Source organism: Adiantum capillus-veneris, chromosome 25 (genome assembly GCF_014529385.1).
Source record: "Adiantum capillus-veneris isolate H3 chromosome 25, ASM1452938v2, whole genome shotgun sequence".
Classification (NCBI taxonomy): domain Eukaryota; kingdom Viridiplantae; phylum Streptophyta; class Polypodiopsida; order Polypodiales; family Pteridaceae; genus Adiantum; species Adiantum capillus-veneris.
Window position 1 is genome coordinate 2183843 of NC_140955.1, and position 17505 is coordinate 2201347.

The following is a 17505-nucleotide window of genomic DNA, read 5'->3' on the forward strand; positions in this document are numbered from 1 at the left end:
GTTTCTCTTTCATGTCTGCACACTCAACATTATCCAAGATGTCTTGTTTTCCTCCACTGACAAGAGGTGGCAGCCATGAGGATCATTGCCTCGACTTCAACGACCTGGTCTACCCATCAAGAGTAATGGCACAACATTCCCGGCATGAGACCTATAGATTAGTGAAATGCGTAAAAATCGGAAAGGTGGACACTTTGTTGGGCCATCATTGACACAAATAAAAGCCAGTAGCGTATGAGCATCCAATCCTTGTCCTTAGTGCAAATGATTTCTAATCATTTAGACTTATCCTCCACTGGGACATGTATCCTCTCCACAGATTGCAATGAGCTGCAACAAACTATCATGGTTTGCACAATTTGAGTTCTTGGAGGAAGCCTCTAGGATTTTGAAAGGCCTTCTCCCTCAACCTTTCTTATGGAGATAGCTTGTTATTGTACAGCCTAGAATCCTATGAAAATCTGCATTCCTCTTGCTTCATCTGTGTGGAAGAGAGCCAAGGAAACTTACAAATGTGCCGCTTTGAAATTCAAAAATGCCTATTCAGAGCAAGAGTAAAAGAAAAAATCCCACCTAGATTTCAAGAAAACTAAAAATACAAAAAAATAGCTCATATTCTGAAAGCTTTCTTTTGCAGATATGACAAGTGGGAATTATGTAAAGTTTGCAAAATGTTTTTTCCCTAACACTCGTGTGGACACATCCTTTCCCCTTGGATCCTTACATCACCTTTCATCCTAATTGGACCTTACATCAACTCTTCAATGTGCACAGCTTTATTTTCATTGCATATGCATCTGATGTTGCCCAAGGTGTACATCATAAATCCTCTACTTCAACAGATGTTACCTTCCAAGTGCATAACAGTACTTTAAAGGTAGGCATCGGCCTGAGGTTATTCCCCTCTTGCCCACCCTTGTTAATTTTTAAAGCTATCTGAACATTGTGTTTATGGCAAACATGCTAGATCAGCTCATACCAGTTCATTAGGCAAGAAGCATGAGATGTTAGCCTTAGTGCATTCAGAAAGTGAGAAGCTCTACTGGAGGTGGACACAAGGGCAAATGACATTGCACCATAATAGCTTTGATCTTGCTCCCTTACAGAGTAGGCTATCCTTGAAGTTCATTGAATTTACAAAGACTGCTTGCCCTTCATTGAGAGAGCTGAAGGGCAGCGAAAATACCACGATTTATGGTTAAGACTGAGTGCAAGAGGCAATCACCCTCAAACTCGCCCTATGATAAGAATCCCACTATCCTCTTTGCATTGACGCTTCAGGAAACTTGCTTATGATTCTGCTAATATATTTGATAATGGTTGGATCTGGGGATTCTTGCTGAAGCCTCATCAGAGTTTGAAAAAGCTCTGGTGTTCGTAGATATTGCCGACATGGGGCATGAATGCACATGTTGCCCAAAGAGAACAATGCAATTTTCAGAGGAGAATCATTGCTAGCCTCGCTCCGCGCTGTAGAGCCCAATGCCGCATTTGAGTAATCGGTAATAACTTGAAGAAGTGCCTGAAAAGCATCAAACAGATTTATTCATCTTCCACTGATTTTTGGGGATGTAAACCAAGTTTGAGCAAGAGACATGCAGTTACTCATACAACTTGTACCTGTATTGCCCCTTTGGATATGATGTCCTCACACAGTCTACTCGAATTACGGACAAGATTGCTCAATGCTCCAGCCGCATTTGCCTTGGTTTTTTCCTCCTCATCACCCAACAAGAGATTTGTGAGATGAGGGATGCATCGTTTTAAATGCTCATATAAGTAATCACTATGGTATGCAGCATTTCCAACCTGCAGAGAATACGGACGAGTCAGAGAATCCATGTGTTGGTCAACAAACAGAACTGAGAATCAGAGTCCCATTCCCTCGTAAATCCTCTGTTGTCTTAACATTACTGACAACTCCACCCACAATCGAGGAATCCACAGTAGGCAGTACATCTTTGGAGTCTCAAAGGAATTTTCCTTATTGGTTTAGGGTTTCTACTGTCCGTACATAACGGCGAACTTCAAAGATGTGTAAAGAAGTTTCAGAAAGGATATGGCATAACGTCCAGCAAATTTCAGAAATTTCCTTATTGGTTTAGGGTTTCTAGTGTTCGTACATAACGGCGAACTTCAAAGATGTGTAAAGAAGTTTCAGAAAGGATATGGCATAAGGATATGGTGATTGGAGTAACACAAAGGCCTGCAGTAGAGCAGTTCTTCCTCTCCATTTCCCCAAAGGATATGGCATAACGTCCAGCAAATTTAGTTATAGATAATCCCCTGATGAGGCTTTGGAGACTTCAAAGAAGCTGTCCTCCAAATCAATAATGCAAATCGATCCATGCAAATTGATAACGCCGGTTGATACTTCCACGACAGTGATTGTAACCCTAATATAAGTTAGATGTTGAAAAATTTGAGGAGCAAGAAGGGCATGTATGGACGTAGGATAACTCTTCTATTGACACAAACATTACAGAACAATGAATGGGTGAAGGTGTGAAAGGAGCTACCAGAAATGTCCAATTTAATGGCAAGAAGAATATGGGAGGGTTTCTCCTAGGAAACCAGAGCGTAAGATAGACCTCACAAGACAAGCATACCTGCAAACAGACGCTTGTACTTGCAAAACTAAACCTAATCTGTATCACTAGTGAACAGATTTAACAGCATATTTTCTCGGAGTTTGCTAAGAAATGAAAAATTGGAAACTTGACTCACCGCAAAACATGCAAACTTTCTCGTTCGCCTGTCTGGATCTGCACATCTATCAATAAGCATGTTCACAATATCATGTTTGACCTGCACATAGAAGCCAAGGTATCACAAATTTATCTTGAACAAAGTTAGCATCACTGAGCATAGGACTTTGTTGGACAGTCACACTGTGTAGTGGCAAAACCACCATGAAGGCAACATCTTTTTTTTATTTGGGGCTGTCCAGGCAAATTCAACACTTGAAGCCTTTGGATGAGTTTGCAACTTTCCAGCATTAGTGTGTCAATCAGTACACTACATCTCGGACCACCCACCATTCGAGAAGAGCGCAAAAAACCATTTCTCGGCCTTGAATTCCAAGGGCAACTTTTCAGAAAACTTAGATTTATGCCAAAGCTAAGGAATTCCCTCCTATCAGAAGTACTGTATATAGCAAACAGAGGCTTTCATACGGTATCCTAGCCGTTTTCATAACTTAGATAGGTGTTCCTCATGAAAATGAAAAGTTCTTTACAAAAAGAACCCTAATGCTTACCATCTCTTTGTAAAAGAAAGGAGTATGCCGACACATGTTACCAAGTGCATTGCATGACTTTGACCTAACATTTGCATCTGGATGATTCAGCAAAAATTTCATGAAGTCTAGAATATTTGCCTCAGCAATAGGCCCATAGAATTCCTGCAATTTATCAGAGCTCTCTCTCTCTCTCTCTCTCTCTCTCTCTCTCTCTCTCTCTCACAACACGGAGAGTTTCGCCACTGTTTTTTGCTGTTTTTTAGGGTTTCGTCTCACTATTTCTTACTGTTTTTTTCCGTTTATGGTTTCGCCACTGTTTTTTACTGTTTTTTAGGATTTCAAATATGTATTTTGCTGTTTTTAAAGTTTTGAAGCTGATTTTGTCTGTTTTTAAGGGTTTCACAAGCGTTTCTTGCTATTTTTTAGAGTTTCTTGTATTTTTTTTATTGTTTTAGTCTTTCTCTCTCTCACGGTCTCCCTCCATTGGGCTACCCATTGACCCCCTTTCACATGGCCTCTCCAGTGGCTATAGCCCGCCTCCCTCTCAACATGAAGTTCTCGATTACCAACAAGCGGATATCAACACTTAAAGTCGAAGTGAAGGAGTGGAAGAAAGAGATGGAGGCAACCTTTCTTCAAAAGATGGAGGAATGGAAAGAGGAGAAGAAAAATCTATGCAAAAGGATTTCTCGCGTCAAAGAGTAAGCGGCTTCACAAGAAGCCACAATCCGAACTCTCCAAGGTGAACTTCTTGCAGCAAAAAGTGGGCGGCTCGAAGAAGGCGAAATTCAACCATCCATGATGGAAGAATTGAATACCATGAGAGAAGAAATACGGGTTATCAAGGAAGATGAGGCAAAGAAGTCATGGGCCGCGGTCATCTCCACAACACAAAAGAAACCACAATCCGAACTCTCCAAGGTAAACTTCTTGCAGCAAAAAGTGGGCGGCTCGAAAAAGGCGAAATTCAGTCATCCATGATGGAAGAATTGAATACCATGAGAGAAGAAATATGGGTTATCAAGGAAGATGAGGAAAAGAATTCATGGGCTGCGGTCATCTCCGCAACACAAAAGAAAGTAGAAGAGCCCAAAAAAAGGATTGAGGTCACCAAGAATGGGAAACGTAAGGAAGCTCCTTGTACACCCACTCTTATTAACATGATCCTCGAAGAGGAACAAAGGAGGAGGATGCGGGCTCTACATGTGAGGGTAACCGGCCTCAAGGACATAAACAATGTGGAAAAAGAGGTCACAATCCTCACATCGACAAGCCATCACACACAAAGACATGGAGAGTGGGCAAGAAGAGTGGTGGCCCAAGAGAATCTTCAAAAGAGAGAGCTCTCATACTACGCTTCCCCTCCTTGGAAGAGAAGAGGAAATTCCTGAAAAAGAGGCCTACTCTCAAGAAGACAGGTATTTTCCTCGGTGATGCGCATATGAGAGAGGTAATGCCAGAGATTACGACGGCAAGGGAGAAGGGAAAGACGGGCCTTTTACAGAGATGGTCGGGTGGTGATTGTAGAGCGGCACTCTACATGACGGTGTGAGACCTATGGGACCACACTGAAGATGGCTACTTGAAATTGTAATGGATCTATGAGGTTGGACGTTGGTGCCTTTGAGGACAGTTTCAGAGAGAGAGAGACATTGTTTTCTTCGCAGAGACTCATCAGGCCCCTGGACAGTTGATGCCACATGTGGTGGGGTACAGATGGGAGACAGCCCACAGGACAGTCGCGAGATCTAAGCATGGGAGTAGAGGTTCAAGAGGAGCAGCAATGCTATTTAGGGAGGAGTTACAACCACTACTACATATTGTACAGAGAGATGATCATGCTAGATACATGTGGGTGAGGCTGAGAGCTGACACAAGCCGATTTCTATACATTGCCATATGTTACTTCCCCCCAGTACGTCAGTATATGTTGCACCCAGAGGACAGTCGCCTTTATCTATACTAGATGATATATGGGAGTTTTCTAGGGTTGGTGACATCATCCTCCTAGGAGACTTCAATGCCCAAATGGACAACTCTCAGACAGTCTTCTACGACACTTCAGATGAGATGCTTAGAGAGTTGGATGTGGGTGAGTTGGGGCTTGACAAATGCTCACATGACAGAGAGCACACGGAGTATGGGAGATACCTCATGGAGATGACGACCACACATGGGTTAGCCATACTTAATGGCTTACAACGATTTCTTGGAGCAGCCGGTTTCACATGCTTTCCACACAAACACGGGGCCAGTACAGTGGACTATGTTATGGCACAACCGAGCTTTATTCCTTGTATTCAAGATTTCATAGTGGGAGCCAAACCAGTGCATGTAGCAGTGGATCATGCTCTTTTGACATTGTCTGTTTCATTTCAATATAGTACAATCCAAACATCAGGATGCAGGTCACATACCCGTTATACATTTACACCAGAGACTGACTCGGTTTATACAAAGAAGATCTATAGCCATCTATGCATTGCTAGTCTTGACCGCTCAGCGGAGGAGTGCACCACTTTATTGACTAAGACACTTCATAGTGCAGTATCAAAGGCGACATTCTAGAAGCATGCCCCAGAATATTGGTATGATGAGGAGTGCACAAAGATGAGAGCCCAGCTCCAGAGAGATCTTCTTTTAGGAGTCATCATTTACAGACAGTCTCGGATTGCTTCCCGGCGCCTTGTGCGACGGAAAGCGAGCTTATTTGGCCCAGATGGAGCGAGACTTGTATCAGTTGTTCTTGAGTAGAGACTGAGGAGAGGCATGGCGATTCCTTCATGAGCACTCCCCTCCCCTCAGTAATTACTTCTCCTGATGTGTGGGGCCAATATGCGACATTGTTATATACAGTTCCTGGATAGGACCCCCTTCCAGATCCTACAGAGCCATGCCCACCTACCAGCACCTTCTTTACCACTGAGATGGTAAAGAGAGCCATTGACAGGATGAGGACCAACAAGGCATATGATCATGATGGTCTAGTAGCACAACACTTTATACATGCTAGAGATATGCTAGTAGAGGTTCTTGCAATGTTGTTCAATCGTGCCATGTGTGAGGGGTTACCTGAGACTTAGAGGTTGTCTACTATTGTGCCTATCTTCAAGGCAGGTGATCCTACAGAGCCTGGGAATTACCGCACTATTATGGTTGGGCACACATTGGCACGGTGGTATGCATCCATTCTTGAGCAGCAGTTGAGTAATTGGGCAGAGGGTGAGGGTGTACGAGCAAAGGGCCAAGCCAGTTTCGGGGGGGTTCTCCACTCTCGATCATATTCTGACACTTAGAGCCATCATTGAGGAGGGCAGGTCACATGGGAGACGGATTTATTGTAGCTTTGTGGCTTTCTGCAAAGCATTTGACATGGTACCAAGAGCTCGTTTGATGCACGGACTGCAAGAGATGGGGGTGCCCATAGTGTTGATTTGGGGGATTATGGCTCTATACAGATTAGTGATGGGACATGTACGCACCTTGGAGGGGATATCTGATTTAGTTCACTCCACCATTGGGTGAAACAGGGTTGCCCATTGTCTCCTACTCTATTTGGTATGTATGTTGATGAGATGTCTGATTACATTGACAGAAAGGGTGATAGAGGTGCTTAGTTGGCAACGATGTGGATCCCATTGTTGTTATATGCTGATGATATTGTGTTGATCTCTAACTCACCAGAGGGTATGCAGCGATAGTTGGATGCATTACACAGTTTTGCAAAGGATAGTGGATTGTCTGTAAACCTTGGTAAAACCAAGGTTATGGTGTTTAACACCACACCACACCACAGTCGATTAGGAAATCAGCACCGACTTTCACATATGGTCAGAAGATTGTAGAGTATACAGATGGATACACTTACCTTGGGGTTGTCTTCACTGGGCCGAGGTTTTCTTTCGGGAGAGCAACAGAGACTAGACTGACTAGAGCTTATGCGGCCTTGCGAGGCTTGGAGAGTATGTGTTCGCAAGTTCAGTTCCAGGAACCTTGAACAAAGTGATGGCTCTTTGATACTTTAGTAGCCTCAACTATGTTGTATGCGGTGCAGATATGGGGACAAAAGTTTTGTAGCCCGAGATGGTTGGAGACATATGGAGAGGCCCTTGGTATCTATGATCTCGACTGATTAAAGCCAAGGCTTACCAGATCAGTCTCCTTTGTTTACAGCTTATGGGATACTACTAGAGACAAATATGCTAGACGAGCCCTTGAGTCTTCTAGACAGTTAGCTCTTCAGGGGGACACTTCAAGCTGGTATGCACAGATGACAACATGGTTTCAGATGCATGGCTTCACCATGGACAGGCTGCCCCCTTTCCAGTACTCTCTTCAAACACCCTCGATATCTCTTACACTGGTGGAGACTACTAGACTCATTCGTCAGAACCCAATCCAGCTGGATACCAAAAGGACATGGATAGAGTCGCCACAGGAGTTGGACACGAAGATGGCTTTCTACAGAGAGCATCTTCTCCACCTCACAGCATATGGGTTTCTGATTCGACCCGGCTACACGGATACACATATGTCTCATGGTTTGCGGTGTGTCATTGGTCAGATACGCACATCCTCACATCAGCTGGAGACTGATAGATTCAAAGGGATACCAGCAGACAACAAGATATGCCAGCTAGAGCCAGAGACAGAGCTACATTACATATGTCATTGCACAGTGTACTATGAGATTCGGGATCGTTTCCACTGCTTATTCAGAGAGGGTTTCAGACCTTTCTCTAGGGTCATGAGTTATGAGGATCAGAGATGCCTTGGGCTATATCTACTTGAGTTACACGGATATAGAGACACTTTACTAGGGAGAGCTAGAGAGAGACAATCCCAGAGATGGATTATAGATTACTTTTCACTAGATATGGGACAGCCAGAGGAGCAGCCATCACTGCAGAGCTCGGCCCACACTCATTCGACCACTACCAACAATCTCATCGAGAGCTACGGAGATCCAGACGTCCACGATTGAGGAGAGGGGCTACACAGCATCAACGAAGACTACAGCAAAGGATTCAAGCCATACTCTCTCGACATCCACAGTGCAGATGAGAATGGATTCTAGTAGTAGTATTATTTTTGTTCTAGTCTTTTTGTACCCAGACATGGTATCAGATTCACAATTTTGTAACAGTTTGGTCTCATAGGTCATTTTGGCCTTTTGACGATGTTAATATAACATTTCATTTCTCTCTCTCTCTCGTGCTATTGTACGAGCAGAGCTAGCTGCCCCCCCACTAGTGGTTGAGGCGCTCACCAGATCTGTCTCCTTCATACACCGCATGTGGGAACTTCCCAAACACAGATATGCCCGCCTTGCACTTGAGTCCTCTCGACAGTTAGCCATGCAGGGAGATACAGCATGCTGGTATGGGGAGAGGACATCATGGTTTCAAGCGCATGGGTTCAGCATAGACAGATTGTCTCCCTTCCCATACTCACTAGATGCACCCTCTCCGACTCTTACACAATCCGAGATCAACAGGCTCATCCGCCAAGACTTACACTAGGAGGACATGGATACAGCCAGCACAGGAGCTGGGCACGAAGATGGCTTTCTACAGAGAGCATCTCCTCCAGCTTACGGAGGATGGTTTTGTGACGAGGCCCAGATACATGGACACCCACTTGCCTCATGGGATACGATGTGCTATTGGCCAGATACGCACATCTTCACACTAGCTGCGGATCGAGACTGGGAGATACAACGGAGTACAAGCAGAGGCCAGGACCTGCCCCCTGTGTGACATCGAGCCTGAGACAGAGTTGCACTACACATACCACTGCCCCGTCTACTACGAGATACGAGGCCGCTTCCATTGCTTGTTCAGAGACGCCTTTGGACCATTCTCCAGAGTCATGCGGTACGAGGATCAGAGATGCCGGGTTTGTTTTTGCTCGAGCTGCGCAGACATAGAGAGAGCCTGATGAGAGGAGAGGCTAGCCAGTCTCAGAGACAAATCGCAGACTTCTTTAGAGCTGCCACTGGACACCCGGAGGAGTTACTACCACAACAGAGCTCGTCGCCTCACACCAGAGGCACACTGATCGACCCGAGCGACTGAGCTGGGGAGATCCAGACGCCCACAACTGCAGAGGACTACACAGCATCGACGGAGGCTGCATCAGAGGATTCGGATCACTTTGGCTCGACATGCACGACGCCCGGTGAGACTACTGACCATGGAGGAGATTGATGAGATCCACCAACGACCGATGCTAGATCTCTTGTGGTCTAGCTATCCCAGCTAGATGCTTAGCTACTTAATTTACACCTAGCAGTTTAGGATTCCATAGTATTTTATTTTGTCATTCTGTCATTTTGTCATCTTGTTACTCCGACTTTGTATCAGATCCACCACATTGTAACTTTTTGGTCTCATAGGTGACTTTGGCCTTTTGAAGTCATTAATATAACATTTCATTTCATATCTCTCTCTCTCTCTCTCTCTCTCTCTCTCTCTCTCTCTCTCTCTCTTCACCGGAGGAGACTACAACAAAGGATTAGAAGCATTCTAGCCAGACACCCAGAATGCTCCTAAGAAGTTTATCTAATACTTTGTATTTAGTTTTTCGCATTTATTTTCACATTTTCACACTTTTCAGACATTGTAACAGACTCACCACTTTAGTATCAGTTTGGTCTCATAGGTCACTCTAGCCTTTTGAAGACGTTAATATAACATTTCATTTCATTTCATCTCTCTCTCTCTCTCTCTCTCTCTCTCTCTCTCTCTCTCTCTCTCTCTCTCTCTCTCTCTCTCTCTCTCTCTCTCTCTCTCTCTCTCTCTCTCTCTCTCAGCACTCCTATCTCAGTTTCTAGTTTGTAGTTTTCTTTGTTTGTACCCAGACTTGGTACTAGACTCACCATTGTAATCAGTTTGGTCTCATAGGTCATTTTGGCCCTTTGTAGACGTTAATATATCATTTCTTTTCATTTCTCTCTCTCTCGCGTACCTCTTCGCATGAACCCAAGCCAGCCTCCAACCATCGCGCGCCCCCAGCCTCACCCCCACCCCCTCCCCCCCTTAAGCCCTTAAGAAAGAGCTAGCCGAAGTAAGAGCCAATGGTGGATTTGAAGAGAGAGAAATCCAACCCTCAGTGATGGAAGAACTTAAGGTAATCAAAGAACAAATGCAAGCCTTCAAGGAAGAAGAGAAGCAGCAAGAAGCTAAAACATCTTCATGGATAGAGGTGATCACCAAAATCCAGAAGAAAGTGGATAAGGCGGAGAAGTGGATTGCGGTCACCAAGAAGGGCAAAGAAAAAGAGGTATCAACCTCCACTCCCACCATCATCAACATGACACCTGAAGAGGAACAACGAAGGCGTACAAGGGCTTTACATGTGAGAGTCACCGGCCTTAAAGACAGGGATCAACTTTCAAGTCGACGAAGAAGTGAAGGAGCTCATGGTAATAATGGGGATAGATGAAGCGACACATGCAAGAGCATGGAGAGTTGGCAAGAAAAATGGAGGCATGGGGGATACATCGAAAGAGAGGGCTCTCATTTTGCGCTTCCCCTCTATTGAGGCGAAGGAGGAGTTCTTGAAAAGGAGGCCCACCCTCAAGAAGACTGGTTTCTTTCTTGGCGACGACCTTAACCTTTCACAGCTTGCCCATATGCAGGAAGTCATGCCAGAGATTAGGGCCGCAAGAGACAAGGGGAAAATAGCCTTTTAAAAAGATGGTCACCTAGTGATTGTAGATTGGCGCTCTACATGATGGTGTGAGACCTATGGGACCACAATGAAGATGGCTACTTGGAATTGTAATGGGTCTCTGAGATTGGGCATTGGTGCCTTTGAGGACAGTTTCAGAGATAGGGACACTGTATTCCTCTCGGAGATTCACCAAGCCCCTGGACAGCTGATGCCACATGTGGCAGGGTACAGATGGGAGACAACCCACACGACAGTCACGAGATCTGAACATGGGAGAAGAGGTTCAAGAGGAGTAGCAGTGCTATTTGGGAGGAGTTACAGCCACTACTACATATTGTACGGAGAGATGATCATGCTAGATACATGTGGGTGAGGTTGACAGCTCACACAGGTCGATTTCTATGCATTGCCATATGTTACTTCCCCCCAGTACGTCAGTATATGCTGCATCCAGAGGGCAGACACCCTTCTCTATACTAGACAATGATATATTGGAGTTTTCTAGGGATGGTGATATCATCCTTCTAGGAGACTTCAATGCTCGAACAGGCAACTCTCAAACAGTCTTCTATGACACTTCAGATGAGATGCTTAGAGTTGGATGTGGGTGAGTTAGGGCTTGACATATGCTCACATGACAGAGAGCAAACAGAGTATGGGAGATACCTCACGGAGATGACGACTACACATGGGTTAGCCATACTTAATGGCTTACGGCGATTTCCCGGAGCAACAGGTTTCACATGCTTTCCACACAAACACAAGGCCAGTACAGTAGACTATGTTATGACACAACCGAGCTTTATTCCTTGTATTCAAGATTTCACAGTGGAAGCTAGACCAGTGGGAGTAGCAATGGATCATGCTCTCTTGACACTGTCCGTCTCATTTCAATATACTACAGCACAGACGTCAAGAAGCAGGTCACATACCCGTTATACATTTACGCCAGAGACAGATTTGGTTTATCTAGAGGAGATCTGGGATCGTCTATGCACAGTTGGCCCATGCCTCTCAGTGGACGAGTGTACCACTTTATTGACTGATACACTGCATAGTGTAACATCAGAGCCATACACACAAACTCAGCCGGATCGGAGGTGACATTCTGGGAGCATGCCTCAGAATAGTTGGTATGATGAGGAGTGCAGAGAGATGAGATCCCAGCTTCGGAGGGATCTTCTTTTAGGAGTCATCTCTTACAGACACTCTAGGATTGTTTTTCGACGCCTTGTGCGACAGAAGAAACGATCTTACCTGGCCCAGCTGGAGCGAGACTTGTATCAGTTGTTCTTGAGTAGAGACTCGGGAGAGGCATGGCGACTCTTTTATGAGCACTCCCCTCCCATAGTGATTACTTCTCCTGATGTGTGGAGCCAGTATGCGACATCGTTACCCCTTCCCGATCCTACAGAGCCATGCCCACCTACGAGCACCTTCTTTATCACTGAGATGGTAAAGAGAACCATTTACAGGTTGAGGACCGGGAGGGGATATGATCATGATGGTCTAGTAGCAAAGCACTTTATACATGCTAGGGACATGCTCGCAGAGGTTCTTGCATTGTTGTTCAATTGGGTCATGTGTGAGGGATTACCTGAGACCTGGAGGTTGTCTACTATTGTGCCTATCTTCAAGGCATGGGATCCTGTAGAGCCTGGAATTTATTGCACTATTATGGTTGGACACACATTGGCACGGTTGTATGCATCCATTCTTGAGCAGCAGTTGAGTAATTGGGCAGAGGGTGAGGGTTTCAGGAGAGGTTTCTCCACTCTTGATCATATTTTGACACTCAGAGCCATCATTGAGGAGGGTAGGTCACATGGGAGATGGATTTATTGTAGCTTTGTGGATTTCTACAAAACATTTGACATGGTACCGAGAGCTCGATTGATGCACAGACTGCAAGAGATGGGGGTACCCATAGTGTTGATTTGGGGGATTATGGCTTTATACGGATCAGTGATGGGACATGTATGCACCCTGCAAGGGCTATCAGACTTAGTTCACTCCACTATTGTGGTGAAACAAGGTTGCCCATTGTCTCCTACTCTTTTTGGTATGTATGTTGATGAGGTGTCTAAATACATTGATAGAGAGGGCGATAGAGGTGCTCAGCTGGCAGGGACATGGATCCCATTATTGTTATATGCTGATGATATGTATTGATATCGGATTCACCAGAGGTATGCAACGACATTTGGATGCATTACACAGTTTTGCAGAGGATAGTGGATTGTCTGTGAACCTTGGTAAAACCAAGGTTATGGTGTTTAACACCACACCACAGTGGATCAAGAGATCAACACCTACTTTCACATATGGTCAGGATACTGTGGAGTATATAGATGCATACACGTACCTTGGGGGAGTCTTCATTGGGCCGAGGTTTTCTTTGGTGAGAGCACCAGAGACTAGATTGACTAGAGCTTATGCGGCCTTGGGAGACTTGGAGAGGATGTGTTCGCAGGTTCAGTTCCAGGAACCTCGGACAAAGTTGTGGCTCTTTGATACTTTAATTGCCTCAGCTATGATGTATGGGGTTCAGGTATGGGACCTTCTGTAGGCCAGGATGGCTAGAGACGTATGGAGAGGCCCTTGGTATCTATGATCTCTCGACTAATTAGAGCCAAGGCCTCCGCACATCACGCTATCATTCGAGCAGAGCTAGCTACCTCCCCTATGGAGATTGAGGCGTTTACCAGAACACTCTCCTTTGTGCACAGCCTAAGGGATATTACTAGAGACAGATATGCTAGACTAGCCCTTGAGTCTTCCAGACAGTTAGCAATACAAGGGGGAAAATTCAGCTGGTACGCACAGATGACATCATGGTTTCAGATGCATGGCTTCACCATGGACAAGCTGCCCCCTTTCCAGTACTCTCTTCAGGCACCATCACTGTCTCTTACACGGGTGGAGATTACTAGACTCATTCGTCAGGACCTGATCCAGCTGGACACCAAGAGTACATGGATAGATCCGCCTCAGGAGTTGAGCACGAAGATGGCTTTCTACAGAGAGCATCTTCTCCACCTCACAAGAGATGGGTTTGTGATTCGATCCAGCGACATGGACACACATATGTCTCATGGTTTGCATTGTGCCATTAGTCAGATACGCACATCCTCACATCAGCTCGACATTGAGACTGGTAGATTCAGAGGGATACCGACAGACAGTAGGTTATGCCGCTTATGCTAGATAGAGCCAGAGACAGAGTTACATTACATATGTCATTGCACAGTGTACTACGGTATTTTTATATGCGTACTCAACAAGGGACAAATACTTCTCTTAGTCAAACTGTCTTTTTGACACATAAGATTTCAGCATATCCAATACTGTAGAATTAGCGATCTCAATCTGCCCATCCGTTTGAGCATGATATGCAGAAGAAAAATTCAATTTCGTGCCAAGGTTATCAAACAAGGCACGCCAAAAATTGCCTATCATGCGAGCATCTCAATCACTCACAATAGACTTAGGCAACCCATGATGCTTAAAAATCTGTGCTAGAAAAGTTCTAGCCATACGATCTGCTTTGATTATTTTCTTGACTGGAATAAAGTGAGCTTGCTTGCTAAATCTATCCACGATGGTCCAGATCGCATCATTTCTAGTTTGAGTCTTTGGGAGATCCATAATAAAATTCATGGCAATACTCTCCCAGGGTTGATCAGGCACAGGTAAAGGTTGGAGTAACCAAGTCGTCTTATGCCGATCATACTTTACCTTTTGGCAAACCAAGCATTCCCTGACATATTGATCATTGTCTGCTTTAAGGCTTGGCAAAAAGAAATATCTTTTCAATGCTAAGGTCGCAAGGAGAATTCCCCGATGACCCGCATAAGGTGAAGCATGTGCTTCTTCTATAATTTTCTTTCTCAATGGTTCTGCCACGCAAATTGCTTGGTGGTTATAGAGGTAACCATCCCGAATAGAATAGGGATATTCATCCTCTCCGTTCTGTAACTTATTCCAAATGGAGTAGAAGTTTAGATCATTCAGATACAACTCTGGAAGTGATTCCAGTTCTTAGTGATACACAGAAGTAACTCAATTCACCCTAGGCCGTCTAGACAATGCGTCTACAACCACATTCTTACTCCCAGCCGTATGGAGGATTTGGAAGTGAAACATGGACACAAAGTTGGCCCTTCTCATTTGCTTCTCAGATAATTTCAGTTGTGTAGGAAAATACCGCAAACTCTAGTGATCGGTTTTGATCACAAAACCCGCTCCTAGAAGATAATGCATCCAAGTAGACAAGGCGTGGATCACAGCCATAAGTTCCTTCTCGTAGATCGAGGCATGCAATTCTGCATTCTTAAGTCGTCTACTTTCATAAGCCACTGCATGAGCTTCTTGGTTAAGCACTGCATTGATGCAATCACCTGAGAAATCGCAGTGAACCTCAAATGGTTTCCTTAAGTCTGGCACTATCAAAATAGGTCCATGGCTTAATAGGTACTTTAGCCTATCAAAGGTACCTTGGTCCTTGTTGTCTTGATCCCCACCTAAAAAGGGATCTTTTTCCTTGTTACGTCATGAAGTGGTCCTGCTACTTGAGCAAAGCTTTGAATAAACCTCCGATAATAAGAACACAATTCCAAAAAACTTCGTACAGCATGTACCGTAGTGGGGGTTGGCCAATCTTGCACTACTTGGATCTTTGCGGGATCCATTTTCACTTGGTTGTGTGAGACTATATGGCCACGATAGTGTATCTCAGTGAGGAAGAACTCGCTCTTCTTTGCATTCACATGTAATTTATGCTTTCGCAATTCCTGAAACACTATGTCCAAGTGCTTCCGATGTTTCTCCTCGGTCTTTCAAAAGACGAGTATGTCATCAAAGAACACTCCTGTGAAAGCTCGGTGTGGGCTGAAAATTCGATCCATCATTTGATTGAATGTGGCAAGAGCATTGGTCAAGCCAAACAGCATTACCAAAAATTCATAAAGTCCCAAAGTTGTGCGAAAGGCAGTCTTATGGACAGCCTCAGGGGCTATGCGTATCTGGTGATACCCGCTTTTTAAGTCAATGCGACTAAAGATGCTTGCTCCCTGCAACTTATCGAGAATATCATCAATCCGGGGTGTCGGAAAGCGATTCTTGATAGTAATCTTGTTTAGAGATCGATAATCTATGCACATTCAAAACATGCCGTCTTTCTTCAGCACCAATAGAACTAGAGAACTGTAAGACCAAGTACTTGGTCGTACTAGACATTTTTCCAGAAGCTCGTTGACTAGCTTCAAAATTTCCTCTTGATGAGCAAGACTAACCCAATAAGGGGGTAGGTTTGGGGAAGAGCTACCTGGTATGAGATCAATGTGATGATCTTTCGGACGTTCCGGAGGTAGCTTGTTTGGTAGAGTATCCGTGAAACAATCTTTATACTTTTCAAGAAATTGAAAACATTTAATTTCCAAACTAGAGAGCGAACCCTCATTAGTTTTATCTCTTTCACGTGCGAAAATCAAGTAAGAAGAAACGCACTTCTTTATTTCCTTCTTAATGGTGATATGGCTTACAATAAGGAATAGCGAGTCCCCTGCATCAGCAAAAATTTTAATGTTCTTGCCCTCATGCTCAAAAGCGAGAGTCTTTGTACATAATCTGGGACCGGTTGCATATGGTAATGCCATGGCATACCCAAGATGATATCACATCCATCGATAGGTGCCATCAAAAAGCATTCGCGGTCCTTGTATTCACCAATCCGAAGATTGAATTGTCCTTGCACAGGAGTTGCATTGGTGGTCAACCCCTCGAATGCCGATCCACAAGTGACCGGAGTTCCAAGCTGAGTCGATGTAAGGACCAAGCAATTTACAGTTTCTAGTGAGGTGAAGTTGTTCGTCGATCCAGGGTCGTCGAGGATCAACACCCGCTAGTTATTCACAAATCCCCAGCCTTTAAGCAGCTCGCGCTTCCCTTTCTCGGTTTCTGTATTCCCTTCCAGATCAGGAATGGAATTCAAGCTCGATGGAACAGGTTCTTTCTTCGATTGTTCCTTCTTCGAAGATGCTTGTTCCTATCGTTGCTGCCGAACAGGGCAATCGGGCTTCATATGCCTTTTTCACCACAGTAGAAGCACCTTCCTCGTTCTTTGAAGATTTGTACTTGATTCGGCGTGAGATACTTAAGCTGTTTTCCGCTACCCTCTCACTTCTTAGGCTGATCCGGGTCCTCTGGGGAACGCTTTTTGCCTTGGTTGCCATGGTCATCATAAACCGCTCTTTGCCTTGCACGGTATGTGCTATGTTCCATCCGTTTAGGGGTAGCAGTGGAATGTAAATCCTCGGCAATGATTGCTAACTCCATCGTCCGTTGAAGGGTGTCGTGTGAGTACACCTTCATGCTCTTCCGAAGCGGTGGTTTAAGACCTGCTTAAAACTTTTGCATCTTTTCCTTGTCGGAAATCTTCATAAATGGCGTAACTTTCAAAAGAACCAACCAAAACTTGTCAACATAAGCCGTGACTTTCTCTTGTTCCTTCTAGGCGAGCCAATCCCATTCGTTCCGAATGCCCTTCTCGAAATAAGGTGGAAGAAATTGTTCATAGAATTCAGCTT

At 44.7% G+C, this 17505-nt stretch overlaps 1 protein-coding gene and 1 pseudogene across 1 annotated transcript in view; one reads left to right on the top strand and one right to left on the bottom strand.

Moving 5' to 3' along the window:
• Nucleotides 1-645: 645 nt before the first annotated feature.
• Nucleotides 646-17505, bottom strand: part of FU (kinase family with ARM repeat domain-containing protein) — a 116988-nt gene continuing 100128 nt past the window's right edge. The window contains exons 20-23 of the mRNA XM_086500527.1: nt 3260-3403; nt 2728-2808; nt 1621-1809; nt 646-1522 (exon numbers count right to left, since the gene is read on the bottom strand). Of these exons, the coding sequence (XP_086356653.1) occupies nt 1256-1522; nt 1621-1809; nt 2728-2808; nt 3260-3403 (681 nt within the window). The 3' untranslated portion in view covers nt 646-1255. The remainder of the gene's footprint in view (nt 1523-1620; nt 1810-2727; nt 2809-3259; nt 3404-17505) is intronic.
• Nucleotides 10323-10937, top strand: LOC147424326 (uncharacterized; annotated as a pseudogene).